Source organism: Lepidochelys kempii, chromosome 11 (genome assembly GCF_965140265.1).
Source record: "Lepidochelys kempii isolate rLepKem1 chromosome 11, rLepKem1.hap2, whole genome shotgun sequence".
Lineage (NCBI taxonomy): Eukaryota > Metazoa > Chordata > Testudines > Cheloniidae > Lepidochelys > Lepidochelys kempii.
Window position 1 is genome coordinate 27,875,699 of NC_133266.1, and position 26,392 is coordinate 27,902,090.

Below are 26,392 nucleotides of genomic sequence, written 5' to 3' on the forward strand. Positions count from 1 at the left end.
CTTACATCACTGGCAATCTTTTGGGAAGCTTTAGCAGCAATTACAGAGATGGAATCTGGTTTCAGATCATACCCTTTGGCAATTGTTTTTTTCCAGTCTGCTTTGTAATAAGCCTTAAAGAAAAAAAAAGAACCAACAATTTTTCTTATTATGAGTAGTTTATAATCTTTACAGACTACTGTAAACTCGTGTTTCTGTATTACAAATATTACACTGAGTAACATTCATTTTAGGTCTGCTCAAGTTTATTACAAGGATAATACAGTGTTTTCAGGTAGTCACTTCAAATCAGTGTAGTTAAACTGTCTCATTTTCTCAGTTAGCATTTTTGGCAATTGAATTGGCAAAGGAAAAATGGCCTTAACGGTATTAATGAGGTCTAAAACGACGTAATTTTTTTTTCAAATAGTAAATTTGCCCCAACATGAATTTTTGGGGGGGCATCAAAACTATTCACAAATTAAGGTCAAATTTGGTGAATAGTTTCCGCTGAAAAAAACTGATTATTTTTTGGAAATGTTGAAATATATCTTTCTAACGTTTAAAAAAACCACCATTTCAACATTTCACTTCAAAGTGACGTTTTCAAAATGAAATGTCAATTCAAAATGACATTTGGAACATTTCATTCATCCTGAAAGTTTGGGGGAGGGGGGGTTGGTTGGTTTGAATTGCACACATTCCGCCCCTCCCCCCCCCCAGATTTTTGGGTTCAGCCACCAAACCAAAAAATAGCTCTAGGGAAGACTCTTGCTCAAAAGCCCTTTTGACTTCACTGAGTCAATGCGAAATTTACCTAAGTAAAGGCTTCAGGATTAGGTCCTATGATCTTAAGTAAACTGAGGGAAGCAGAGTGTTTGGTTCAGGGATTGGTAACAGACTATCTCTCAGTTGCTGGTGTGACCCTGACATCAGTTTGGCAGTGGTTCGAAATGACTTGATGGTTATCTACTGGACTATATAAAAGGAGTTGGTGATCTCTGGCCAGTTCCTAGAGGACAAATGTCCTCATCACCAAATTCATTATTATAATTGCTATGAAAGGGCTCCATCATTCCCTTGCTGGCAGTCTCAGCGGAGAACCTTACAGTGATAGGTTAGAAACACAGATAGATACATAGATATTAAAGCTAAGGATTGACTAGGCATAGAGATTGAACTATTTGTCCCTCCCCTAAGTGAAGTAAAGAAAAAATTTCAATCTCCACACTGAACTGAATCTGGACATTAAATTATATTCTGAGTGTTTTATTAATTCTAACTAGTCATTTAGGCCTCAGTGCAGCAAAGTACTAAAGCATATGTTACATCCACCTCTATCCACTTAAAGCACACATTTAGCTTTAAGCACATGCATGCAGGCAAGAGCTTTGCTGAACTGGGGCTTTACACATTTTCAATATTCAAATTTTACACCACAAATATACCAAAAACCCCATAAATAGAATATTAATACACTATAATAATTGAATAATTTATTGTCAAATACTCACATCGCTCATGTTTAATGCGTTGACCTTGGCTTGAATAAATTGAGGAACGTCAGGGTCCAGAGTGTATTTGTGTTTCAGTTTCTCACCCTCCTGCTTATAATTTATCTAAGAAGGAAAATAATACACAATATCTCTTTTACAAGATACAAGGCAGGTCGCATCAGCTTAATCATATACAAGTAGCAATGTTTAATACTTACCCACAAACTGCAGTTTTACTACATATATAGCCCTTGAAACGCAAAAGATCTATTAGATGGAATTTGAGTCTTTGTATTTCAATATATGCATATCACAACAATGGTATCAGACAACAAATCAGGAACATATACAACTGACAAATTCTGTCCTGTCCATAGTAGTGTGTGGAGAAACTGCTTACCTCACTCAGTTGCTTGGTATTATGCTGAGCCAAAATCATTGGCATTGAGTCCGGTAGACTTGTGAACTTGAAGGTGTCTGGGGTCTGGCGATATTTCTTTTCATTTAATGCCTCTCCAGCTTTTTTCACCTTTTCAACATCCAGAGAACCCAGAGGGCTCCATCCAATACCCTTGAACCAGCTGTTGTAATCTTGTTTGTACAAGTTCTGAAAAAAGACGAATCCTAAATTGTTCAAAGATTGCAAAGAATTTCCCATTGAATAGCATTAATCACGTGACCTAGTCAGTATGGTCTGCATTTGACAGAAAATATTTATAGTTTCTTATTGGGGAAACAGAAAGCTTTGCTTTACCTTTTTTACATTTCTCTATAATTTCCTGGGATTTTGTCCTGGGTGCCCTACATGCCTTGTCTCATACATTTGGTAGACTCTCTCAATTAATATTTACCATGTTCCTTCTCTCTTCCCCTACTATGGTCCCACCTATTCTTAAAACATTTCTGCTACAACATAGTGACCCTACAGCATTCTTTGTTTGTTTTGCATTGTATAGGACTAGACTGGACTTGCTTTTACACTAATAAACTCTTTAGGGCAATGACTTGATTTTTGTTTACCATATTTCACCTGTTGTATAATATGAAATTTATAGCACTGTGGGTGAAATTTACTCCACCTGCATAAAACTCAAGGGTATCTTTGCAGGTGAAGTGTTGGGAAGTTGGGAGCACACAATCCATGGCTCCTCCCTTGACCTGCCCCCAACCTACTCTCAAACTGACCTTCCATGCAGCCTTGCAGAGGCTGGTTCAGAAACCAGTTCTGCAGTGCAGAGTGCTGTGTGCACCCCATTCCTGCACAACCCATGAAGGGTCTAAGTGGAATGTAGTGTCCTATGTTGGTTCCCTGCATTGGGTTGACTTTATAATAATCATCATAATAATAATAGTTATATTTTTGCCCACTCCTGCTGATAAGGAGCCACGTTGTTATTATGTTGTCTCAGTCTGAGATGAGGACAAGATCAAGGGGCTTTCAAAATATCTCCTCAGTCAAGCAAACAAAAATGGGGTGCATTGCAAAACAAAGAATCAGTTTTGTGCTCAAGTATGATAAAAGGCATTTTAAAAAGTCCTATGAATTCAATATTCCAAAAGTACAATCTCTACTGGTACGCACATGCCAAAAATCCCATTGAATAGGACTCTAGCCAGGAATGTAACACCTCCAAAACTCCAAACCATCAGCTGCCAAAGTAAAATTTTATAGTTTCCCCCCAAATAGATAATAAAGTCTGCTTTAAATCTTTTACAGGGATATGCTGAGTCCCAACACAGCAACAGTACTTCCAGATAATAATAATAAAGTTTTTCTTCTACTTTCCTTGGGATGCATTGTATTGTTTTTAAGCAACTATGAAATTAGCAAAGTTGAAACACTTACATTACTTTGAATTTGCATCATGTTCTTTGTAAGTTCAACATTCATGGCATCCGGCAGATACGTGTAGTGGTGGATCAGATGTTTGTAGTGGGTATTGGAGGCTATGTCTTGAGACTGTTTAGCAGCCTGGATACTGACCATATCAGCAGGTGTATGATAGTTGGTCTTGGTCTTCTCATAGTCCTTCTTGTACTCACGGTCAGACTGCAACTTTGCCACATTCATATAATGGACAAGTTTGGGATCATCACGCACACTCCTGAAACCAACATGTTTTCCTTTTGCCTTTTCATAAGCTTCTTTGTATTTATACTGGAGGGAGAGGGAGAGGATGGTAAATGTGCTACGCATATCTACTGGATATGTATATTGATATCTAGATTTAATGTTCAGACAATAGAAAGGTGTCCTTTCTTGTAATGAACTTTGGGGAAGGTAGTTCAGATGGGTCAGTCATCCCAAATGGAATACCCAGTGTCTCTATGTACACTAGACTTTCTTGGAAATCTCCCAATATTGCCCTACTACCAGTGCAGCAATGGGGGTAGCAGTGGTGTAAGCACTAGTGTAAACAGGGCACGAGCGCCTAACCCGGTACAGAACAGATTTCACACAACACTAGGGTAAAGGCGGGAGCTCTGTTAACACTAGCACTTCCACTACTGTTACTTCTTGTGGAGCTGCACCAGAGAGCGCGAAGAGTGAAGAGAAACTTACAAAGGAAGTCCTGTGTTAACAAGGCCCATGAGTTGTATTAGAACAATTTACCAGCAACTGGTCAATCAGTGGTTTAGCTATGGCAAATAAACTGAACACAACTGGCCCGGTCCCCTCTGGTGATTTAAAATCACTGGATCAGTCTCCAGATTGTGCAATTAGCACAATAAAGCCTGCTGAGCCGTACGTAGGTTCCCCCTCCACTCTATGGCAAAATATGTTTCAGGATGAAGTGTACCATGCCACCATAATGTGCATGCAATAGGTTATCTGGCAATTTATCATAGCCAGATTATGCTGTTTAATAGCTTTGTCATATAGCCATATATGACAAATGGATTAAAACAGACACTACAGCAGCTTCTGTTTATATATAGCAATGCGATCAGAGTAAAATAGGCCTCTTTCCATTTTGCTACTAGAACAATCTGTTTTATCGGCAGCCTTCTCAAATCCCTCCCATATAGTAATGCTAGCAAACCACCATATCTGAAGGGAAGGAGGATCCTGCTGGAAGTCAGTGTCTCACTACCCACGCAGAGAAGGTGGACGCAGAATGACACAAAACTGTGGGGGAAACTATGACCAAACAGGTTTCAGAGTAACAGCCGTGTTAGTCTGTATTCGCGAAAAGAAAAGGAGGACTTGTGGCACCTTAGAGACTAACCAATTTATTTGAGCATAAGCTTTCGTGAGCTACAGCAGTAGGCATCCGATGAAGTGAGCTGTAGCTCACGAAAGCTCATGCTCAAATAAATTGGTTAGTCTCTAAGGTGCCACAAGTCCTCCTTTTCTTTTTATGACCAAACAATGAGGCTGGACATATAGCATCTCTGCCAGAGCAGGCTAGCAACTTCTGAGAGAGGGTAAGGCAAAAGGTGCAGGATCAGAGCCAACTTACAAAGCTAGTAAAAATCACATTGTATCTAACTCAAACCAGAGCAGGTAAAGGGTAACCTGCCTACCCTAAGGATATCTCATTAACGATGTTAAGAAAATTGAAGTAGAATAATTTTTATAAGCGTTTTCAACAAGCATTAAATTCTAAGGGCCAGATCCTCAGCTAGCATAAGTGGACATAGCCCCACGGAATTCATCAGACCTATGTCCAATTACTTCAGCTGAGGATCAGGCCCTAAGTATTCTATTAGAGAATTTATTACTTAAACTAACATTTTGAGCCAGACTGAGAATCTGTTACACTTGTGACTCCAGAGAGACTTCTTGTGTGAGTAACTGTTCACTAATGGGAGTAACGGGTTCACAATCAGGCCTATAATGTGTAAGATTTTTGTTGAGAAATGTCACAAAATTTACCTGAAACTGATACTTACGTCACTAGCAATGTTTCTTGAGGCCTTAGCTAGAGTAAATGGAATAGCATCGCCTAACACATTGTTCCCTTTGGCTATCAAATCATGGTAATCTTGTTTATAATATGCCTAAAAAAAGAAAATTCAGATATTATTCAGGAGGGTTTAGCACCATGTGAACTGCATGCAATTCAAAAAGTTACTTCTGAGATAATGTAAGTATTGCAGGATCTGGATGATGTAGTGGTACCATGCACCTCATTCACCATTTATTAGAATACATCCACATTAAATAAGCTATATTGGTTTGCAAATTTAAATTATAAAATAACAATGACAGCAATTATTTTGTTATAATTTGATTATGTAGAACTGCATCTGCCTATCAACCAAAAGTCAGGTGAATTGCTTACATGGTATCATTATTTGGACATATTATGTAGCTTACACTACTCATCACTACTTATTTCATTAACAGCATGTGACTTAGTCATATCCTTCAAGAAACCACTTACATCACTGATGTTGGCTGCATTGTATCTAGCCTGGATAAACTGTGGGACATCTGGTGTCATGGTGTATTTATGTTTGACTTCCTCTCCTGAAGATTTGTATAACCTCTGCAAAACACATGACATAGTTAATCACTTCTTTCCAAGCATACTGAGCTCCAGATCACTGTGTATTAACTGAGGGCTCAATTTTGATCTCTCAGACATATATTGCCACCTACCTCATAAAATCAGTGACTGCACTTTCATGCACAGGCTCTGATTTTACAAGCTATGTACTAGCCTATGTGATATAAATATCATGACAGAAGTTGTTCCACCAGAGGGAAAGCACAAATAGAAAAATTAAACGTTAGTACGACACAAATGCACATAGAAACATACCCGTCTGTGAAAGAGAGACAGCACAAGACAATGATAAGGAATTGTAATACAGAGCAGGACCTGGCTACTTTGCAATGACTAGAAGACATATTGTGATCTATTGAATTTTATGAATTAGTGAAGATGGGAACACCACAAGGCAGGAAAATGTAGTGTGTCCATTACATTTGACAGTTCTAGTTGGATTTAAGTACTTATGATAATACTTAAAATGGCAGTAAATATACTGTAAGTATATTCTAAAAAAGACTTAGTAAAATGGCACCTGACCACCAAGATTGGAAGGTTTTTGTGAAGATGGCAAAGGTTTTTGTGAATGCTGACACTCCAGCATTGCAATGTCTAACTGGTTTAGGAGCCTAAGTCTCATTTTCAAAAAGGGTTTAGGCACTTAGGAATCAAAATCCCATTGACAGTCAGTGGGATTTAACCTCCAAGTGCATAAATCCTTTTTGAAAATGAGACTTTGTTGTTGCAGCGCTTAGAGGAGCAATGCCTAAATACCTTTACAAATCTGGACTGGACTCCCTGAGAGTCAATAAGTCTGAGGGTGTAAACTTTGTGTGACATCTGTAGTTGCACATACAGTTGTAAAAATATTTTTAATTCATTTCAGTGTTCCAATTTAAAATATGGGCCAGATCCTCAGCTCATAGAAATCAGAATAGCATAGCTCTTTTGGATAAAATGGCGCTATTGAAGTCAATGGAAATTTTACCATTGACTTCAACAGGGCTGGGATTTCACCCTTTGAGCTAAAGTGATTTACACTAGCTGAAGATCTAGCCCAGGGGTGGCCAACCTGTGGCTCTGGAGCCACATGTGGCTCTTCAGAAGTTAATATGCGGCTCCTTGTATAGAAACCGACTCCGAGGCTGGAGCTCCAGGTGCCAACTTTCCAATGTGCTGGGGGGTGCTCACTGCTCAACCCCTGGCTCTGCCACAGGCCCTGCCCCCCTCCACCCCTTCCTGCGCCCTCCCCTGAGCCTGCCATGCCCTTGCTCCTTTCCCCCCGCCCCCCCGAGCCTCCTGCATGCCACAAAACAGCTGATCGGGAGGTGTGGGAAAGGAGGGGGAGGCACTGATCGGCGGGGCTGCCGGTGGCCTGGAGGCTCTGGAAGTGGGTGGGCGGAACTGATGCGGGGCTGCTGCTGTATTACTGTGGCTCTTTGGCAATGTACATTGGTAAATTCTGGCTCCTTCTCAGGCTCAGGTTGGCCACCCCGATCTAGCCAATACTGCTCTCAGCAACCACAGTGTAAAATACTGGGTGAGGTTTTATGGCCTCTGTTGTGCAGTAGATGAGACTAGATGGTCATAGCAGTCATTTCTGGCCTTAAAATCTATGAATCAATGGAATTAGGAGTAAGTCCTTTGAAGTCAGAAGAGATACTCACAAAACCCATTATACATGTTTGTTGGGGTTTTGTGTGTATATGCTCACATCAGACTATATTAATATCACAACTATAAAAACTGCAGAAACCCCCACACTGTTTTTCCTTTTGGTATGGAAATCTCTTTCCACAGATGTAATAACCACTTACAGGAAATAGTGTGATTGTGTATTTCACTTAAACTGGTATGTAGATACAGATACTTCTGTAGACACTTCCATATTTTGTTATGTTCCCTTTCTCCCATGCTTACTCACATCATTGAGTTGAAGTGTATTCTGTTTAGCTTGGACCATAACCGGGGAGTCCACCACACTGGTAAATTTGATGGTGTCTGGGTGCTGACGATATTTATTCTCATTCAGGGCTTCTCCCGCTTTTCTGGCTTTCTCTACATCCAATGAACCAATGGGGATCCAGCCAATGCCTTTCATCCAGCTATCATATTCTTCTTTGTAGGCATGCTACAAAAATAAGTGACCACACAGATCAGATAGTTACGTTTGCCTTTGCCTGATTCCTCTGGGTACATTCTGTACAAAGAAGCATGTTACTTACATTACTCTGTATCTGCATCATGTTTTTGGAGAGTTCCAGGTTCATTGCATCAGGTAAGTAAGTGTAATTGTGGATCAGCTGCTTGTAATTAACATTACTGGCAATGTCCTGAGCCTGCTTGGCGGCCACAACATTGACCATATCTAATGGGATGTTGTATTTGGCTTTTGTTTCCTCATAACCTTTCTTGTATTCCCTCTCGGACTGCATCTTGGCCATATTCATATAGTGAACCAGTTTGGGGTCATCCTGGAGGCTTTGGAAGCCAACAAGTTTACCCTTGGCAAGTTCATAGTCTTTTTTATAGTGGACCTGTCAAAGCACAATCAGACATAAAATACACTTTCTTTAGTGAGCAATTTAAAATGTAATTGTGAAGCAATGATATGTGTTTCTTATAAATTGTTTCCTTATAAATGGGGGTTCTAGGGAAAATATAGCTATTAAATTGCAACAGATGTAATTGTTTGTCATTAAAATAATCATAATAAAACTTAATACTTATATCTCTTTACATTTTCATTGCTGTACAAATATTAGCTAACTAATCCTCACAGCTTTCCCCCATCACCAAGGTAGGTATTATTATCCCAATATTACACATGGAAGAGGAGGGAAGTCAGAGGTATATTAAGTGACTTCCCCAAGGTTACACACCAAGAATCTGTTCCAAAGCCCACTGAACTCATTGAGAGTCTTTCCATGACTTTAAGACCAGGCTCCAATTACTGACAGAGTCATGATAGGTTTCAGAGTAGCAGCCGTGTTAGTCTGTTTGCGGTTGTATCTTAGAGCTTGGCTGTAGACAATGGGTTGTGTGGTGTGTCCTGGATGGAAGCTGGAGGCATGTAGGTAAGTATAGCAGTCAGGTTTCCAGTATAGGGTGGTGTTTATGTGACGATCGCTTATTAGCACAGTAGTGTCCAGGAAATGGACCACTTGTGTGGATTGGTCTAGGCTGAGGTTGATGGTGGGATGGAATTTGTTGAAATCATGGTGGAATTCCTCAAGGGCTTCTTTTCCATGGGTCCAGATGATGAAGATGACATCAATGTAGTGCAAGTAGAGTAGGGGCATTAGGGGATGAGAGCTAAGAAAGCATTGTTCTAAGTCAGCCATAAAAATGTTGGCATACTGTGGGGCCATGCGGGTACCCATAGCAGTGCCGCTGTCTTGAAGGTATATATTGTCCCCAAATGGGAAATAGTTGTGTGTGAGGACAAAGTCACAAAGGTCAGCCACCAGGTTTGCTGTGACATTATCGGGGATACTGTTCCTGACGGCTTGTAGTCCATTTTTGTGTGGAATGTTGGTGTAGAGTCCTGATAATAACTCCGGTATCCCTTGGTCATAGGCCTGTGACTAGAACAGGAGACCTCGTTGTCTCTGTTCATTACAGTGGAGTCGGTGATGTTTTATTTATTCAATGTGTGTTATAAAATGAGTGTCAGATTTTTCTTGACACTTATGTATCATTAAAATACATTAGTTAAGTAACAAAACAATAATTTAAAAACAGACTCACTGTTTATTAAAGCATTCAGAAAAATAACCCAGCAAAGAATTCAATAAAAAAACACCTCAGTAAACAATCCCTCAGATGTAATAGAAATGCAACTAATTTAAAACTAAATCATCACTACATGTAACTAATGGTTACATGAAATGGGATGTACTTACATCGCTGGCAGCCTGTCTAGCAGCCTTGGCAACTCGGATAGAAATAGCATCATTTCTTAGATCATATCCTTTTGATTTTAAATCTTCCATGTCCATTTTGTAGTAGTTCTGGAAGAAAACATCACTTTTGAAATAAAAATCTAAGCCTCCATTACTTACAACTTTAAGTGTATGTTAAATCAAGCACTCTTACTCCAATGTAAACTTACATCACTAATATTGTAGGCATTAACTTTAGCCTGAATAAACTGGGGCACGTCTGGAGGTAGGTGATAATTGTGAATTATAGCCTCACCTTTGGCTTTATATAGTATCTGCAACAGAAAGTAAAAAATAAATTGTCAGTCAAATGCTTATAAATTATAAATGCTTAAAACATGCTGAGTCATATAGCTTGAATTAAGCATCTTACATAATAGCAATACTTTTATGTGTACAATACTGTTATTTAAAAGAGGAAATCCTAGTCCCATTGAAGTGAATGGCAAAATGCCCATTAACTTCAACAGGGCCAGAATTTCACTCAGAGAGTATAATACATACATGTACACACACACATACTCAAACCTGTGGTAAGCAACCGTTTGAGGGACTGACAAAATCTGGTTCCCCAGCAGAAGTTATTTTCTGGTAACACAATGAATTGTACTCAGTACATTTGAGGATAACTTCATGAGTGCCCTTAAGATAAAAGGCACTCAGTAAGGGGGGGGGGGGGGGGTTTGTATGGGTATCACAGAGGAAACTCAGATTACTTGAATTAAGTTCCACCTGCCTGAACCCAGACTGAATTTGCCTCTTGTGCAGCGGAACCACATTGACCTCACTGCGTGAGGGGACATCCACACCAATGAAGGGAGGGGCCGGATTTGTCTGATAGCATTTTGAGAAGAGGTGAACTGGCGCATTTGACTTTAGAATTCAGTTGGTTAATGTATATAAGTCCACTAGAAATATCAGCACTTACATCACTCCTCTGGGCTTGGTTGATTTTAGCCTGTACTATAACAGGCTCATCTTCAATCTGAGTATACTTAATAGTGTCCGGATGCTGGCGATATTTTTTCTGTTCAGAAAATAAAAAGGCAGTGTTACATTTCCTTGATGGCTAAAAGCATCTTTTAATCTCTTTCCATTGCATCTCTTTGTAAAAGTGAACATAGGATAACAATGTAATTTTACATCAGACTTGTCCTTATATACAGAGAAAATTGTAATCATAGTGACATTAGGTATTTTCATAAACAATTACTGTGTTGCATTTGCAACATTTGTGTGTGTGAACATGCTGCTGGACTTTCAAAATGGAAAAGCATATGGAGAGATATGATTTTGCACATTTCTGTGACCAGTTCATGCTCTCATGTGCATAGTTTGCACGCGCAACATAAGTGCACACATTTTAAAATGTTGACCTTGGTGCGTATCTTCCATTGGCACTAGTGGAAGCTCTTAACCCTATTGTGCTTTCTTTACTCCTTTACAACCCCATAGCCTTCACTGGGTTGCACAGGCATGAGAAAAAATAAAATTTGGTCCAGTATCTTCCATTTCCTATGCATCATATTGCAATCTATAATGATAGTGATCATACTATGATCATTATTTTCAGCTTAGTCATTTATCTATCATCCCACTGAAGTCAAAAAGTAAATCGCAAACAGACAAGTGTAGGTGAAAAAAGACAACTGGAGAGAAAACATCTATATGCATAAAGTGCAAAGCTGGACCAAACCATCAAATTTGCCATTAGATAAAGTTTGATTGCAGGCCTCAGAAAATTATATGAACACTTGCCATTGGATGTGTGGTATGCCTAATTTACTCCTAAAAGAAGACATCAGACCATATCCTGCAGTGTTAGTAGAAGTCAAGATGAATTTGAATGCAGATTGGTGGCAGGATATCCACCAATCATTGTGTTTCTCTTTGTTCACTGCAATTCATTCTGTCTAACTCCAGCCTATCGTACGTGAAGTATGAAATAATGGCAGCTCTCTGATTCTCTGCTGATGATGGTTGTGATCTAAAAACTGAGCAAATTTTGCTGAGCTGCCTTTTCAACCATAGAAAGATTAGAAGGAAATCTTCTTGTCTTGCCTATTTTTTTCTTTCTTGTTGGTTCAAAACAATTGTGGAAAGCGGGCCCAGCACTCTTTGTGTCAGTGATACTCAGAGCTAGCAGGAACAATGTTCTGCCTCCAGGAACTCTTGGCTCTTTACAGTCCCAAACACTGCTCAGTAACAAGAACACTTAAATATTGTGTAGGAGGAAACCAATGCATGAAAGAACATGTGTTTTTAATATTGGTGAATATCAGTATTCGTATCAAATACTCTTTCTTTACCCATTGGACTGATCTTGCAAGGAATTCCCATTAAAGTCATGCATTAGTTGAGAGGGTATTTCACATATAAAAGAACAGTATGATATACAGTGTGAAGAGTAGTGCTTTGTTGCCTTAATATTTCTCTGGTGTACACTCGATTGGAATAGTAATTAATTTAATCACATTACATTTCTTTACCTCATTGAGAATGTCTGTAGCTCTCTTAGCCTTCTCTGCTTCCATGGACCCAAATGGCACCCATCCACAACCTTTCATCCAGCTATTGTAGTCAGATTTATATTCATTCTGGAATAAACAAAGACAAATGAGGAGTTCAATGAAAAGAAAATGCTTCCATTAGTCTGAATGTTTCAAACAGTCATAGCTGTAAAGAAGCTTGAAATGTTAATTTTTATATCAACAAAACTGGAATTGCCTCAGAGGCGAAGGGGAAAGAGGAGAATGTCCTTACAAAATATAGGGAGGCCTCTATATCTTTATTACACCATCACGATGATAGGCTGCTTCCTTCGTGATAAAAGTTTAGATATCCGTGCTCCTTGAATGCATTCATGAAGCTCCTGTTAACTTGAATGCAATCACCTGGTTCCCACTAAAGGGGCTTCACTGTATTCTATTCACAAAAGAAGACCTTTGCAAAGGTATAATTAAGGTTGGGAATATCTATACCTTAAACAAAGAGTTATCTTTTATACCTTTCAGGTACTCAGTTGCTATGGTAATAAGAGCCATCATAATACTTATAAACTAACAGCTCATCTCGCTACCTCGGTGGTGCCTTGGTGGGGCCGCGAGCAGTGGAGAAGCATTTTGGGATTGGGAGAGATCTCAACTGAGAGCAGCTGAGGCAGTGTTATATGAGCACCTCTCCTTTCCTCCCCCCCCCCACTTTGCTTTCAGTATGTTGGGGCTGCTTCTTCTCCTCTCTCCCCCTCCTCCAGGGAGGGAGTGGAGAAGGGGGGGTCACATGCTGCATCTGGGCCTGGGCCAATGGATGGTACACGTGTGTGCAGGGCTAGTGATTGGCTCCTTTCTGGTGGTGGTGGACGGGGGGATAGGGATTGATATCGTTTGCTGTCTGGGTAGAGTAGCCATTGTGGGCTTCCTGTTTCCCTTCCCACCCTTAACCTAGTATGCTGGATCTCTGGCGATGCCAGCAGTGGGGTTGATCACCAGTTCCAGGGTCTGGAGGGGATTTTTCCCTTGTGGCAAAATTGCATGATGAGGGGGTTTGCCTCTATGTCTCATATGGCTTATGGCTCTCCTCATCTCATGTTTTCTACATCTGGCACTAAAAGAGGAGTGAGTCAGGACTCCTCCCATTTCCAGTAAGGGTCCCTTGGCTGGCTTGAGGGCACAGAAGGCAGTGGCATAGCCAGGTGGAAAAAAAAGCGAGAGCGGAGATAAAAAAAGGCACCACCCCCTGGCGCTGAAGGACCTCCCCCGCCACCACCGCAATGCCGCCGAAGACCGGAGCGAGTGAAAGACCCGACGCTGCAGTGCTGCTGAAGACCCAGAGGGTGGCGCCTCTTTATCTCCACTCCCCCTGACCTGCCGCTGAAGACCCGGAGCACCGCCGGGTGAGTAAACGTGTAAAGGGTGCCAATTAAAAAGGCGCCACTTCTGCTATGCTGCTGACAGAGGGGGCCTGGCCTTCACCCTCACCCTCAGGGTTATAGCACAGTGGGGTCTGAGGACCTAGTCAAAGAGTGGGAGAATTGTGGAATTCCACCACAATGCAGGTGAAGGTTTTAGGCCTAAGACCGAGAGGGGGCTAACTCAGAGAGATGAAGGAAGGGGTCAGAGGTGAAGCTTGCCCTGAACCCTGGCAACCAATCATAAACATTTCAGATGAAGAAGACTTCTGATTGTTTTTTGAGAAAGTTTGAGTAGGGGTGTTACTTAGGTCAAAATAAGGTTTATAATGGAAAGTAATTTACTTGAACTGCAGAGTCACTATCATGACTTCATAATACATGCAGAGCCAGTTTACAGAAAATCCATTAAAAGAGAAAATGAAGTTAGCAGCTGTACATTCTGCCTTAGAGGTCACTGCTAATTTCTGTCTGGTGCTTAGTGAAACACTCTTGCATATCATTTTTCAGTGCATATCTAAGACAATCCTTTTGACATACAGTATTTGTAGCCTGGAGCATCGCCACGTTAGTTACATCAACAGAACTGGTCAGTAATAGCACACATACTGTTAGTCAATATCATATATTTCTAGAAGGCTTGTATTTTCAGCACTTATGCTAACTACCAACATGCTTTGCACTAACTCATTTGCAACAGCAGAACCTTCATAGAACTGGTCCATAATACTACACATATCAAAGCATGACCATTTACCTCACTCTGCATAGAATAGGCCTTCTTTGCAAGTTCCACATTAATACTGTCAGGAGGATAAGAGTAATTATGTAGGAGATGCTTGTAGTCTATGCCGCTTGCAATAGCCTGAGACATCTTAGCCTGAGTGATTGGAATCATGTCCAGTGGTGCTGTATATCTGCTCTTTGACAATTCATAGCCCTTCTTGTATTCATGCTGTGGAAAGGAATTCAATACATATGTTTTGGATTAACACAGAATACAGTTTTGTAAAAACAGATATTCTTTTCAGAAGAAAGCTACCTCCTGGCAACATCAAATGTTTTAAATAAGTTCAATATCTGCTAACTCCATTAGATGTATTAAAAACAGATGGAATTATAAGGCACAAAATATTATTTTTAAAGCAGTTCCTCTGATATGAAAATGGTAAATAATTTGCTGTCATTAATCTATATTTTGAAACTACTGTTATGAGATATAGGCAAATGTAATGACCTCCACCATTAGCTGTCAGACAGATTTAAGCCAAAAGTGTCCAACACCAGAGTACAGACCTTTAGCACTTGAGCTAAAGGAGAAATTCCATTAGCTGGCAGCAGTAGTAGCCTGTTATCCTTCATATGTATTACCCAGTAGAGAGGGATATGACACACACCTTATTAATCTGTTACACAAATAGAATTTCACCCCTAGTAAATTGTGACTGCATACTGAGGACTCTCAGGGATGCTATATGGTGGGGAGGGACCAGACACCATCAGCTGTGTCAGAGTGTAGGTGGTATCACAGCACTGCATGCAGAATAAGGGTTCTGCATGAGACACAAACAGCTGGTGCATGGGGAGGGTTGGAGAAGAGCCACCTACCTTTACATTTTCTAATTAGCCCGTAAGTGCCTCAGAGCTGAGCTTTTGTCTCTTATATGTCTATAAAAGGCCTAGCACACAGTATATAAATGAATAAACAACAACAATAAAAGATATTATTATTAAGACACTTACATCACTCTGCTGTTTGGCCACCTTTGCAGAATGTAACATCTTGGGATCATCATGAATGCTCAGGGCTCCAATCATTTTCCCTTTACTTAGTTCATAGTCTTTCTTGTATGCCACCTGCACAGTGAGAACGAATATGTGAAACTACGCTTCACATTTACAACTAAACTACTGTGGCTACATTCATATTTCATACTTACATCACTTGCAATTTTACTGTGCGCTTTAGCTGCAAGAAGTGGAATTGCATCAACTTTGATTTCAAATTTCTTCGCTTTAGACCTCTCCCAGTCATACTTGTACCAGTTCTGCAGACATGAAAATAAATGAAGATATGACATCAAATACTAATCCATCAATTAGAGGATAAAATAACAATTACTGTCAATATTTTGGACTTCTAATTAACATGTTGATTGTTTAGAACATTAATTTAAAAGTTTATCATATCAACCTTTTCAAGCTTAATTCTCTTTTACACAAAGACTATTTTGCACCCTTGTAGAAGTGCCCTGAAGTGGGTGTAAAGAGAACTGATTTCCACTTTAAGGCCATCCATTTTATACTGACAATGGTTAGGCTGCTGGTGAACTGTGACCTCTGCCCATCATGCTGACCAATAGTATCTCATTGTTCACTTGTGTTCCTCCCTCTGTCTGTATCTAGCTGTTGCCTCTTGTCTTATATTTAGATTGTAAGCTCCTTGGTCAGGGACTGCCTTTTTGTTCTCATTTTGTACAGTTCAGTGGGGACCTGATCCACAAGTGGTTCTAATGGGTGCTATGGAACACATATCATAAGTGCCAGAGTTGTATAACATGGTCTTCATGTAAATGAGAATCGGAACCATTCTCTCCACTTTTTACCTAGTCTACTACTATTAACTATATTAATAATAGTCATATTATCTATAAATATCTCTATCTCTATATTTTGATATGTTTCAATGTGCATGTGTGTGTGAGATAAAAAAAGAAAATTTATTAGTTATCTGGAGTTTTTTCACATCTCCTAATATTTATTCTTGTCATCAGTATTATTTAGAGTTCTTACTCCAGGTGCAAGTATAAGTGCTTTGTTTCATGTCATCTACAGGAAGGTGTTACATTAATACTTACGTCACTCAGATTATATGCATTGACTCTGGACTGGAGGAATAATGGAGCATCTGGTGGCATGTGGCATTTGAATTTCTCACTTTCGTGTTTAGCTTTATAATTCAACTGAAAACAATCAGAAATAGTCAGAAAAGAAAGGTACAGCCCATGGATCACAGTCATTGGTTAATAAAAGAGGTAAGCAAGAGGGTAAATTTTTGTTTCAGATCAAATTTCACAAAGTTTTACAATATTCTGTTTTTCCTGTTTTTTGCTTATCTGAATTTGAAATATATCCTCACTCTATGAGCCAAAACCTCAGCTTTTATTCATCATCATAGTCCCACTGATTTCAATGGAACTATGCCAGTTTACACCAGTTGACACGTTAGTTCTCTGTCTTTAGTGCACTCACTAATGCAAGTTAAACAGCTAGGCCAGAATTTTTTTCTTTCAGAATAAGAATCCTTTTCCAGGTCTGAAACAGTTACATTTGTTATCAGTAATTCGGTTCAGTTCTAGTTAAATAACATTTCTGAAACAGATGTTTATTTTTGCATATCAAGTAGAAAGGCAAGAAGGTAGAAAACCCAGTGTGTAAATGCACTAGCCTTTCCCCTATGGCGAAATAGATTCCAAACTTAATTAAGTCACAAGTGAAAATGAGACTGATGATCTCATCCTGGTTCCTGTCTGTGCACTAAATCCCACTCAGTTGGGAGTGTTTGTTCAGTTGAGATCTAGGACTAGAATAGCACAGGTGTTATATTTTAGGATTGGGATGCGTTGGCAGAAATATATATATAGAAGCTTGCATAATGCTTGACCTCGAGATGTCTGGATCTAACTAGTTCTTTGCTCTTACAAGCACTAAATTCACTGAATTTTGTAAAGCAAAAAGTTAATCAGTCTAATATGTTTAATATGTCATTTTATGAGTATTCTGTTACATTTATGTCATTATTTTAGGTGTCCACAATTCTCTGCTGCAAAAATAAATACAGCAGAATTATGGGCCTTTTCCATTGACTTCCGTGGACTTTCAGTCAGGACCTAGCAGTATAAATCAATTGTTTGTGATCATTGTTAATGAACAAATAAATGATATGGGACCAATCCCACATGAACTGTCCTTTTTTCCTGGACACAGAAGAATTTCCTTGTTTTTTCTTGAAGTAAGTGTGACAAAATATAACAGAAACACATTCGACGTGTAACAACACCTATCTCTAATACAGTACTTTTCATCCACACATTTCCAAGCACTTTACAAAAGAGGTAGGATTATTATTCCCATTATACAGATGGGGAAACTGAGACATAGAGAGGGAAAGTGACATGTCCATGGTCACCCAGCAGGCCAGGGGCAAAGCCAGGAATATAACCCAGAGCTCCTGAGTCCCAGTCCAGTACTTTATCCACTAGAAAACACTGCCTCTCTACAGAACACATGTTAAAAAGTACCAATGTCTTTTTGACATGACCAACAAGCAATTCTGTTAATCCACCTTGGTTTATTCTGTCTGAGGGCCATACAGCTGGCACACGATGAAGAGTGATGTCTGAGCTAAAACTGATGAGCAAGTACCTGGTACCATGTTCATCCATACAGACCTCCATTGTGAAGGTTCTAGTTGGAGGTTCAAGTTATTTTCCCAGATCCTTTCAATACCACAAGAAGTAGCTGACTAGTCTGTCAAAAGATTTTTAAGCACCCTTTCTATGCACTGGAACATCTATGCAGAGGAAGCCCTCATTTGGCCAGTTAGGTTTTGTTGAAGGACAGTTGGACCAGATTAATTGGTCCACTGTTCCAAGTGGGTTTTATGAATGAGTGTTTTCTTATAGGATCACATAATGTCAATATTGGTAACAGACTCGATATGAAGGGGTAGGCGGGAGACTGTGTTTAGCTATTCTGGAATAAGAGACCTCAAAGTGCTGAATACCCTCAGCTTCCATGGAAGTCAATATTAACTGTGGGCACTCAATATCTTTCAAGAAGTGCTCAGCGCTTTGCAGTATCAGGCCAAAAGGGCCAAACTGTGCCCTCACTTTCACAAATGTAAATCCCATGGACTTCAGTGGGAGGTAAATGACAGTAGAACTGGTCCGAAAACAGTTCTTTTGTCTCATTATATTGGCCTGATGTTATTTCTGACTATAACGGGAGCTGACCCTTCCATTTTGATATCCACTGGGTATCAAAGAAATTACTGTAGATACTTTGCAAAAAGAAAAGGAGTACTTGTGGCACCTTAGAGACTAACAAGTACTCCTTTTCTTTTTGCGAATACAGACTAACACAGCTGCTACTCTGAAACCTGTAGATACTTTGACATTTGCATTTTTGCTTTTTCCCTCTGCCAGCCCGCTTAATCCACTTAGCAGAATTTATTATTAAACAACATTTGAAGCCAACCAGACACCTTGGTAGAACAACTGTAAATAATTTTAGTACATTCTGGTTGACAACAATCAGTTGCTTACAGCTATACGACAAATACAGAGGTAACAGAACACAGGGTAAATATGGGCTAGATCCAAAACTCCAGATCAGACAACACAGCTTTGAGGAGGATTTGAAATCTGAATCTTGATCTGAATTTGAGACTCAGGCCATTATCTATATTTTATTACTGTAACCTCATTGACCTGTACTGGATCTATTACAGCATAGCTGTCACAAGAGGAAGTCAGAGAAGTGTCGTTGAAATATTTTACATAAATCAGCATGAAAATGTGATTTGTTATGTTTTGCTTAATTTGTCAGGCTACTTACTTCACTCAGCTGCTTGGTATTGATCTGTGCTTGAACTTGTACTGGAGAATCGGTCACTTGTGTAAATTTGATTTGATCAGGATGTTTTTTGTAAGTATTCTGGAGGAATAATAATAAAATATGTTTCAAATACACACATATAAATAAAGTTTGCTATCAAATAAGATACTGTAATATTGCATTACTAAATACTAACTGTGCCCCCAATAATGATACATATTGTAATGGGATGTAAAACTGTATGATAATAATTAGCCACTATGTGGTGCCATGAGTAACATAATTTACCAGAGCTGGTAATAGCCAGAGCTGGGGTGTGCGTTAAAGGATCTTATAGTGAACACATCTTGTGTATCTCTCTTGAAAGGAAGCTCTGTAGCCAGTCCATATCTGGAACAGAAGCCTGACCTGCTAATAACAGCCCTGCAATCTACCACATACAAGGTGTACATCACACTTATAGTCTGATCCAGTGGATCTCATTCTGATTTACTCTATAAAAAATTAGAAAACTTAGGGCAAAGTTGTGTTTTAGAACATTTAATGTGAAAAATGCTACATAGAACAGAGCAGCAGCCTTCTGTGGTTACACCTCTCTGAAAAAAATGAATAGGCTAAGCACATCCTGACCACTAGGTGTCACAAGAAACTACTGAAAACAATACATATGACTGTGGCCTTCAAAAATCACATAGCACCTAATCCAAAACACATGGAAGTCAATAGTAATCTTTCAATTGACTTTCATGGACTTTGGGTGAGTCCCTTCTGCAACTAACTGGTTTTCTTTCAGCAATTATTGCCAAATACTTACATCTTTGCACTGGTCTAATTTCTTTATAGCTTCATACTCTTGAGTTATGGTTTGAGGGAAGTAGCATTTTGTCTTGTCCTCCTCATAATCTGCTCTGTAATTTTTCTAGGGAATAAAAATGACATTAGATAGTAAGCATAGTGATCTTGTCTGGCAATGAGAGTATGGTGAAATCAACACAAACACTGTCATACTTACATCACTATTCATAGCTGCAACATTCATGTAGTGTGTATAATATGGGTTCTCATAGCTGCCTACATAATGACCCAAAATATTCTTTTGATATGCATCTTTATATTTAATCTGTGGAAAAATCACATATTTATAAATATATATAACTGAGAAAGTCAGGTCTGAAATACAGGAACAATTACAACAGTACTTACATCACTGAATTTTTTCAGAACATTATCCATTTGAAACTTTGGAGTGTCACAATAATTAATGCTTGTTGCTTTTGACTTCTCATAGGCTTCCTTGTATAATTTCTGCAAAAGAAAATAAAGTCAGGTAATACAGAAGATTTCGCTGAATTTCCACCAGCATAAGTGATACTCTGACTAAATTTCAGAGTAGCAGCCGTGTTAGTCTGTATTCTCAAAAAGAAAAGGAGTACTTGTGGCACCTTTGAGACTTACCAATTTATTTGAGCATAAGCTTTCATGAGCTACAGCTCACTTCATCGGATGCATTTTCCACTGAATGCATCCGATGAAGTGAGCTGTAGCTCACAAAAGCTTATGCTCAAATAAATTTGTTAGTCTCTAAGGTGCCACAAGTACTCCTTTTCTTTTTACTCTGACTAAAGCCTCCAACTAACATTTTGAAATGACACTAAGAAATAAAAGCAAGCCATCAGCTTGACAAGGCAATAATCTGCTAATGTAAAAAGCAGAGATGGGATTGAGCTGCAAAGTCTGGATCTGGATCTATGTTTTGCTGAAATGTCCACATGATAGGCTCTAGGGTTTCAGTCCATTATAAATATAAGGGGCAGATGCAAAGTTCAGATCTAATTCCAGAGCCAAACTTTTCCAAAGGTCATAGTGTTCAGATCCTGGGTTTTGGTACATCCCTGTCTCTGGTGAAAATGCTGAGGATATAAAGCAAGAGGGGGAAGAGCAGGGAGACAACCTATCGTTAAGGCTATTTTATTTTCAGATTTACTTTGCAGGTCATTAAGCACAAGTCAATTTATGCAGCAGTTCTGCTTCTGAAGAATAATTTTTATTAAACATGTTAAACTAGAACAGATAGAATCTACCTAGAATCCCTTTCAACAATTAGGAGACAGGGGCAGACTACAGTATTACCAAATCTCTCACAATTTTATCACAAGTGCCATGGCAATTGGTGCTTTTCATAAAGCCCCAAGCACATGATTAGGTGAGAATCGCTGCTGCTTTTTTTAAAAAAAAAATAAACTTCAGCTCCTCATGATTGGAGAGAAAAGCTTGAAAACATGACTTAAGAGTTCCCTAAAGGCTCAAAAACCAGCAAGCAAATAAAAAGCACCCAAAATATATTTATTTTTTAACATATCTCTTGATTTTTAAGCCTGTCTCTTGATTTGGGGGGGAGGGGCTGACTCATAATTTTTCAACTCTTGACAGAGTCATAACTAGGGCAGGGCAAGGGGGCAGCCACCCAGGGCGCCGTGCTAGTTGGGGCACAAAAATGAGGCAGCCCAGGATTGGACCCCATGGTGTCAGCCCCCCTCCCCGCAGGATTGGGCCTGGCAACATCAGTCGGAGTCCATGGGCATAATTTGGGGGTTGGGTGGGGGGGGACATTGCCCTTCCCAGACAGAGGCCCAGGCTGGCAGCGGAGTGGGTTTCTGGAGCTGCTTCCCCTGCCAGGTGCTCGGTGCCTCTGCAGCTGGACGCCACCTCCTAGTGCCGGTCAGCTTCCCCTTCTATGTGTGCTGGCACTCTATACAGCCACCATTCTGTCTTCTGTACCACGGTGAGTGCCCGTGGGGGGGGGGCAGAGAAAAGTGGGGAGAGTGGGAGACATGGGGGAGGGCGAATGAGGTGGGGGAGGAAGAGGCAGTGGGGAAGAAGGAGGGTGGGATAGGGCAGGGGGAAGAGAAGAGGATAGGAGAATGGAGCTGGGGGAGGGGGGTGTGGGAGTGGGGGGAGGTGAATAGGGTCAGGGGACAGTGGGGAAGAGAGATGAGATGGGGAAGAGAAGGGGAATGCGGGGGAGCAGGAACCACGCGTGCAGCATCCCCTCAGCAGGAGCAGCAGCTGGGTCTCCCCCATTAAGCCAGCCCATTCCCCCCAACATTGGCAACCCACCTTCAGTGGGTACCCCTGCCACAGGTAACCCCCTCCACTACCCTCCAAATACCACCTTCAACACCCCGCAAGTATCCCTCCCAGTACACAGACACCCATACAACACCCCCCAAAAAACTCCTCCAGTGCCTCCTCCCCCTCCCCCCAGCAGCGTCCTCTATTTCTCATAGCCTTGGTTTTCAGAGTTGACGGGTGTGAGTCCACCCTGCCAGCAACCACCTGCCCCCAATGCCTGGGCTGGGGACTGGGCTCACGTGGCCAAACTCAGAGTTCGAGCTGTGCAACCATGAGCCTGGCAGCCATGGGACTGGAGTAGGGCAGTCAAGGGGAGCAAAGGGTGGTTCTGCTCTGTGCACGGGGAGTGGGGGGGAGAGTGACCCAGCTGCAATGGCAGGTCCGAAGCGGGATGTGACCATGCTGCTGAGAGGCAGGTGCCCAAGGTGGATGAGTACTCCAGGGAGCAACTCGGGGAGCCTCTCATGACAGCCAGGCTCCAAGGGCAGGGGCTGACTCTATAGGGTGCTGCTGGCCAGCACCAGGCTCCTTCGGAGCAGAGGCAAGAGCATGTCAGGAGAACTGCTCGGAGCTGTGCTTGCCTGGGGAGCACCCAGCTGTGCAGAGGCAGACGGCTTGGGGAGAAGGGCAGGGAGGGCTGCCAGGCAGCCAGCTAGGGCCCCAGCACCCAGAGCACAGAGAGCCAGGGGCCTGAATGGACCAGGCGGCTCCCACCCGCTTCTGATCTGCCAGGTCCTGGCAGGAGGTGACAGTTTTCAAATTGTGGGGCACATCCCCCTAGGGAGGCATGCCCCACAATTTGAAAACTTTTTTGCTAAATGAGAGGCAGAAACGGGGGGCACATGACCCTGCGTGCTCACCCCCCCCCCCCCCCCGCATCTAAGAGGTGCAGATATGATTGTTCACCCCGAGCGCTAAAATGCTTACCTACTCTTGGACTTGGCAAGACAGACACAGAGGTGAGAGGAACGGGGTTAGAGAAAGAAAGGAGACGCACATTTTCCCCCACCCCGTAAAACTGAAGAATCATTACATCACTGAAGGGAACTATGCATGTGAGCATGTGAGAATTCTACTTCTTTTAACTTCATCAGACACCAAATGAAAGTTCTGTCCCACTGTTGGGGAATGGATATGACTTTCTGATCTGTAACACCATCACAAATACTGTTGTAACAAGAACAGGAGTATTTATGGCACCTTAGAGACTAACAAATTTATTAGAGCATAAGCTTTCATGGGCTACAGCCCACTTCATAGGATGCATAGAATGGAACATATATTAAGATATTATATACATACAGATAAGTTGGAAGTTACCATACAAACCGTGAGAGGCTTAGTTAAGATGAGCTATTATCAGCAGGAGAAAAAAAAATTTGTAGTGATAATCAAGATGGTCCATTTAGACAGTTGACAAGAAGGTGTGAGAATAAATGGACACAAATCTGACATCAGAAATCATAACATTCAAAAACCGGTAGGAGAACACTTCAACCTCTCTGGCCACTCAGTAAAAGATTTAAGGGTGGCAATTTTGCAACAGAAACCTTCAAAAACAGACTCCAACAAGAAACTGCTGAGCTTGAATTAATATGCAAACTAGATACCGTTAACTTGGGTTTGAATAGAGACTGGGAGTGACTGGGTCATTACACGTATTAAATCTATTTCCTTAAGTTAAGTATCCTCACACCTTCTTGTCAACTGTCTAAATGGGCCATCTTGATTATCACTACAAAAGTTTTTTTCTCCTGCTGATAATAGCTCATTTTAACTACTTAGCCTCTCACAGTTTGTGTGGTAACTTTCCAACTTTATATATCTTACTATATGTTCCATTCTACGCATCTGAGGAAGTGGGCTCTAGCCCACGAAAACTTATGCTCTAATAAATTTGTTAGTCTCTAAGGTGCCACAACTACTCCTGTTCTTTTTGCGGATACAGACTAACACGGCTGCTACTCTGAAAACTGTTGTAACAGCTGACAATGACACAGAGACATTAGAGAACAGTCAACTAGACAAAACCTCCATCTTTATCTCTTAAAGGGTTAGTATTGTTAGACTGGGTGGGTGTATCTCACAGTAAACAAAGGTTCATGTGGCAAACTGCAAATACTAAGAGGCTTCAGTGAAGATTATTAATTATTATTATTTATTTGTATTACCGCATGTCCTAGGAGACCTAGTCATGGACCAGGACCCCGCTGTGCTAACACAGAACAAAAAGACATTCCCTGTCCCCAAGAACCCATACTGTTAAGAACTGATGGGCTTGGTTTATATCATATAGCTGAAATATTCAAACTAAACTTTTATGGTACTTACATCACTCAGCTGCTTTCCTGAAACTTTTAGCTGTTTCAGCAATGGATTCTCTGTAGCAGGAAGTACATTATAATCTGCAATAGCTTTGCTCTTTTCATAGTCTTCTTTATATTTCACCTATAGAAATTAAATAAATGTATATTTGGACTGTCTTCTTGGTTAAAGTCCTCTTTTTTAGAAGGTCTGCTCTGGGAAACCAAGTGAATATCAGAGAAAGGGCATAATTTCTAAGCAACTAAGCTGTTGCTTTATAATGAATATAGCATTTCACAGAATGCCAACTGTTCTTATGTACTAGGTCTCATTCAGTGCATCCCAAGAAGCTTTGCACCATCTAATAGACAATCTCCAAAGTCAAATCCTTATTGCCCTGGATAATCCATAAACATATATATACATATCCAAGGCCATATTTCTAAACCAGTGGGTCATACTTCCAGCAGCGCCACAAAATACAATCAGGGGAGATTGTCAGGCATTGTAAAATGTATTACAATCTAAAGCAAAGAAAATCTCATTCCCTCCTCTCATTCCCCCACCTTTACCTTTCAAAGTCAAGTATTCTCCAGCAACCTCTTGAAATACAAGCACAAATAAATTATATAGATGTATCATTGTTATCATTGATACACTTTTAGTCTTATTTTTATAATAACTGTAAGGGGATCACAAAAGTTTGGACATTGAATAGGGATTGTCAACCAGAAAAGGTTGAGAATCACTGATCTAGGAAGTGCCTTGAAAAGGGAAATATTGGGCCAGATCCTCAGCTGGTGTGAGTTGCATAGCTCCGTTGAAGTCAATGGAACTATACTGATTTACATCAGCTGAGGATCTGGCCCATAATAGAAGTCTCAGACAGAACAAGGAAGAAAGTTCTGTATCAAAGGGACTTTACAGCTGAAGTTCTTGAATATAATTTGGAGTCATCTGAAGTTTGGCAGAAGTGGAACCAAACTAAGTAAATGGGGGAATTCTTAACTTACTTTACTGGCAGCAATTCCAACTCGCTTATTAGCCTGGTACTCTGGAGTTTCAGTTTGCATAAAGTAGATCTGGTCTTTCATGAGCTCATAGTCTTCCTGGTATTTTCTCTGTAAGCAACGGAAAAAGAGAACAAAATGTATCAAATACACTACCATTGCAAAATAGTCATCCATAATATAGCTTAAATAGAAAAAGAGAAGTACTATAAACAAAGCAGAAAAAATATATCAGGCACTACAAGGTTGATAAAAACACAGGATACAAACATACATTTGGCCCAGTGTCTAAATAACTCTCTTACCGTACTGAAATTATCAGCATTCATCCTTGCAACTGCAACTTCATAGCAAGGAGTTTGACTCCACTTGCCTTTGATCTTGTTTTCATAATCTTCATGGTACTTAAACTATAATAAAATTAAATAATGTATGTTAATCATAAGAACATAAGAACGGCCATACTGAGTCAGACCAAAGGTCCATCTAGCCCAGTATC

General features: G+C 40.4%; 1 protein-coding gene across 1 annotated transcript in view; it reads right to left on the bottom strand.

Moving 5' to 3' along the window:
- NEB (nebulin) overlaps positions 1–26,392 on the bottom strand; it is a 193,958-nt gene that overhangs the window by 154,079 nt on the left and 13,487 nt on the right. Inside the window, exons 9-31 of the mRNA XM_073306879.1 lie at positions 26,199–26,303; positions 25,897–26,004; positions 24,911–25,027; positions 20,651–20,752; positions 20,460–20,567; positions 20,262–20,366; positions 19,448–19,546; positions 16,687–16,791; positions 15,769–15,876; positions 15,572–15,685; positions 14,586–14,783; positions 12,411–12,518; positions 10,850–10,948; positions 10,092–10,196; positions 9,883–9,990; positions 8,203–8,514; positions 7,902–8,108; positions 5,867–5,971; positions 5,373–5,480; positions 3,322–3,633; positions 1,876–2,082; positions 1,494–1,598; positions 6–113 (exon numbers count right to left, since the gene is read on the bottom strand). Of these exons, the coding sequence (XP_073162980.1) occupies positions 6–113; positions 1,494–1,598; positions 1,876–2,082; positions 3,322–3,633; positions 5,373–5,480; positions 5,867–5,971; positions 7,902–8,108; positions 8,203–8,514; positions 9,883–9,990; positions 10,092–10,196; positions 10,850–10,948; positions 12,411–12,518; positions 14,586–14,783; positions 15,572–15,685; positions 15,769–15,876; positions 16,687–16,791; positions 19,448–19,546; positions 20,262–20,366; positions 20,460–20,567; positions 20,651–20,752; positions 24,911–25,027; positions 25,897–26,004; positions 26,199–26,303 (3,153 nt within the window). The remainder of the gene's footprint in view (positions 1–5; positions 114–1,493; positions 1,599–1,875; positions 2,083–3,321; positions 3,634–5,372; positions 5,481–5,866; positions 5,972–7,901; positions 8,109–8,202; positions 8,515–9,882; positions 9,991–10,091; positions 10,197–10,849; positions 10,949–12,410; positions 12,519–14,585; positions 14,784–15,571; positions 15,686–15,768; positions 15,877–16,686; positions 16,792–19,447; positions 19,547–20,261; positions 20,367–20,459; positions 20,568–20,650; positions 20,753–24,910; positions 25,028–25,896; positions 26,005–26,198; positions 26,304–26,392) is intronic.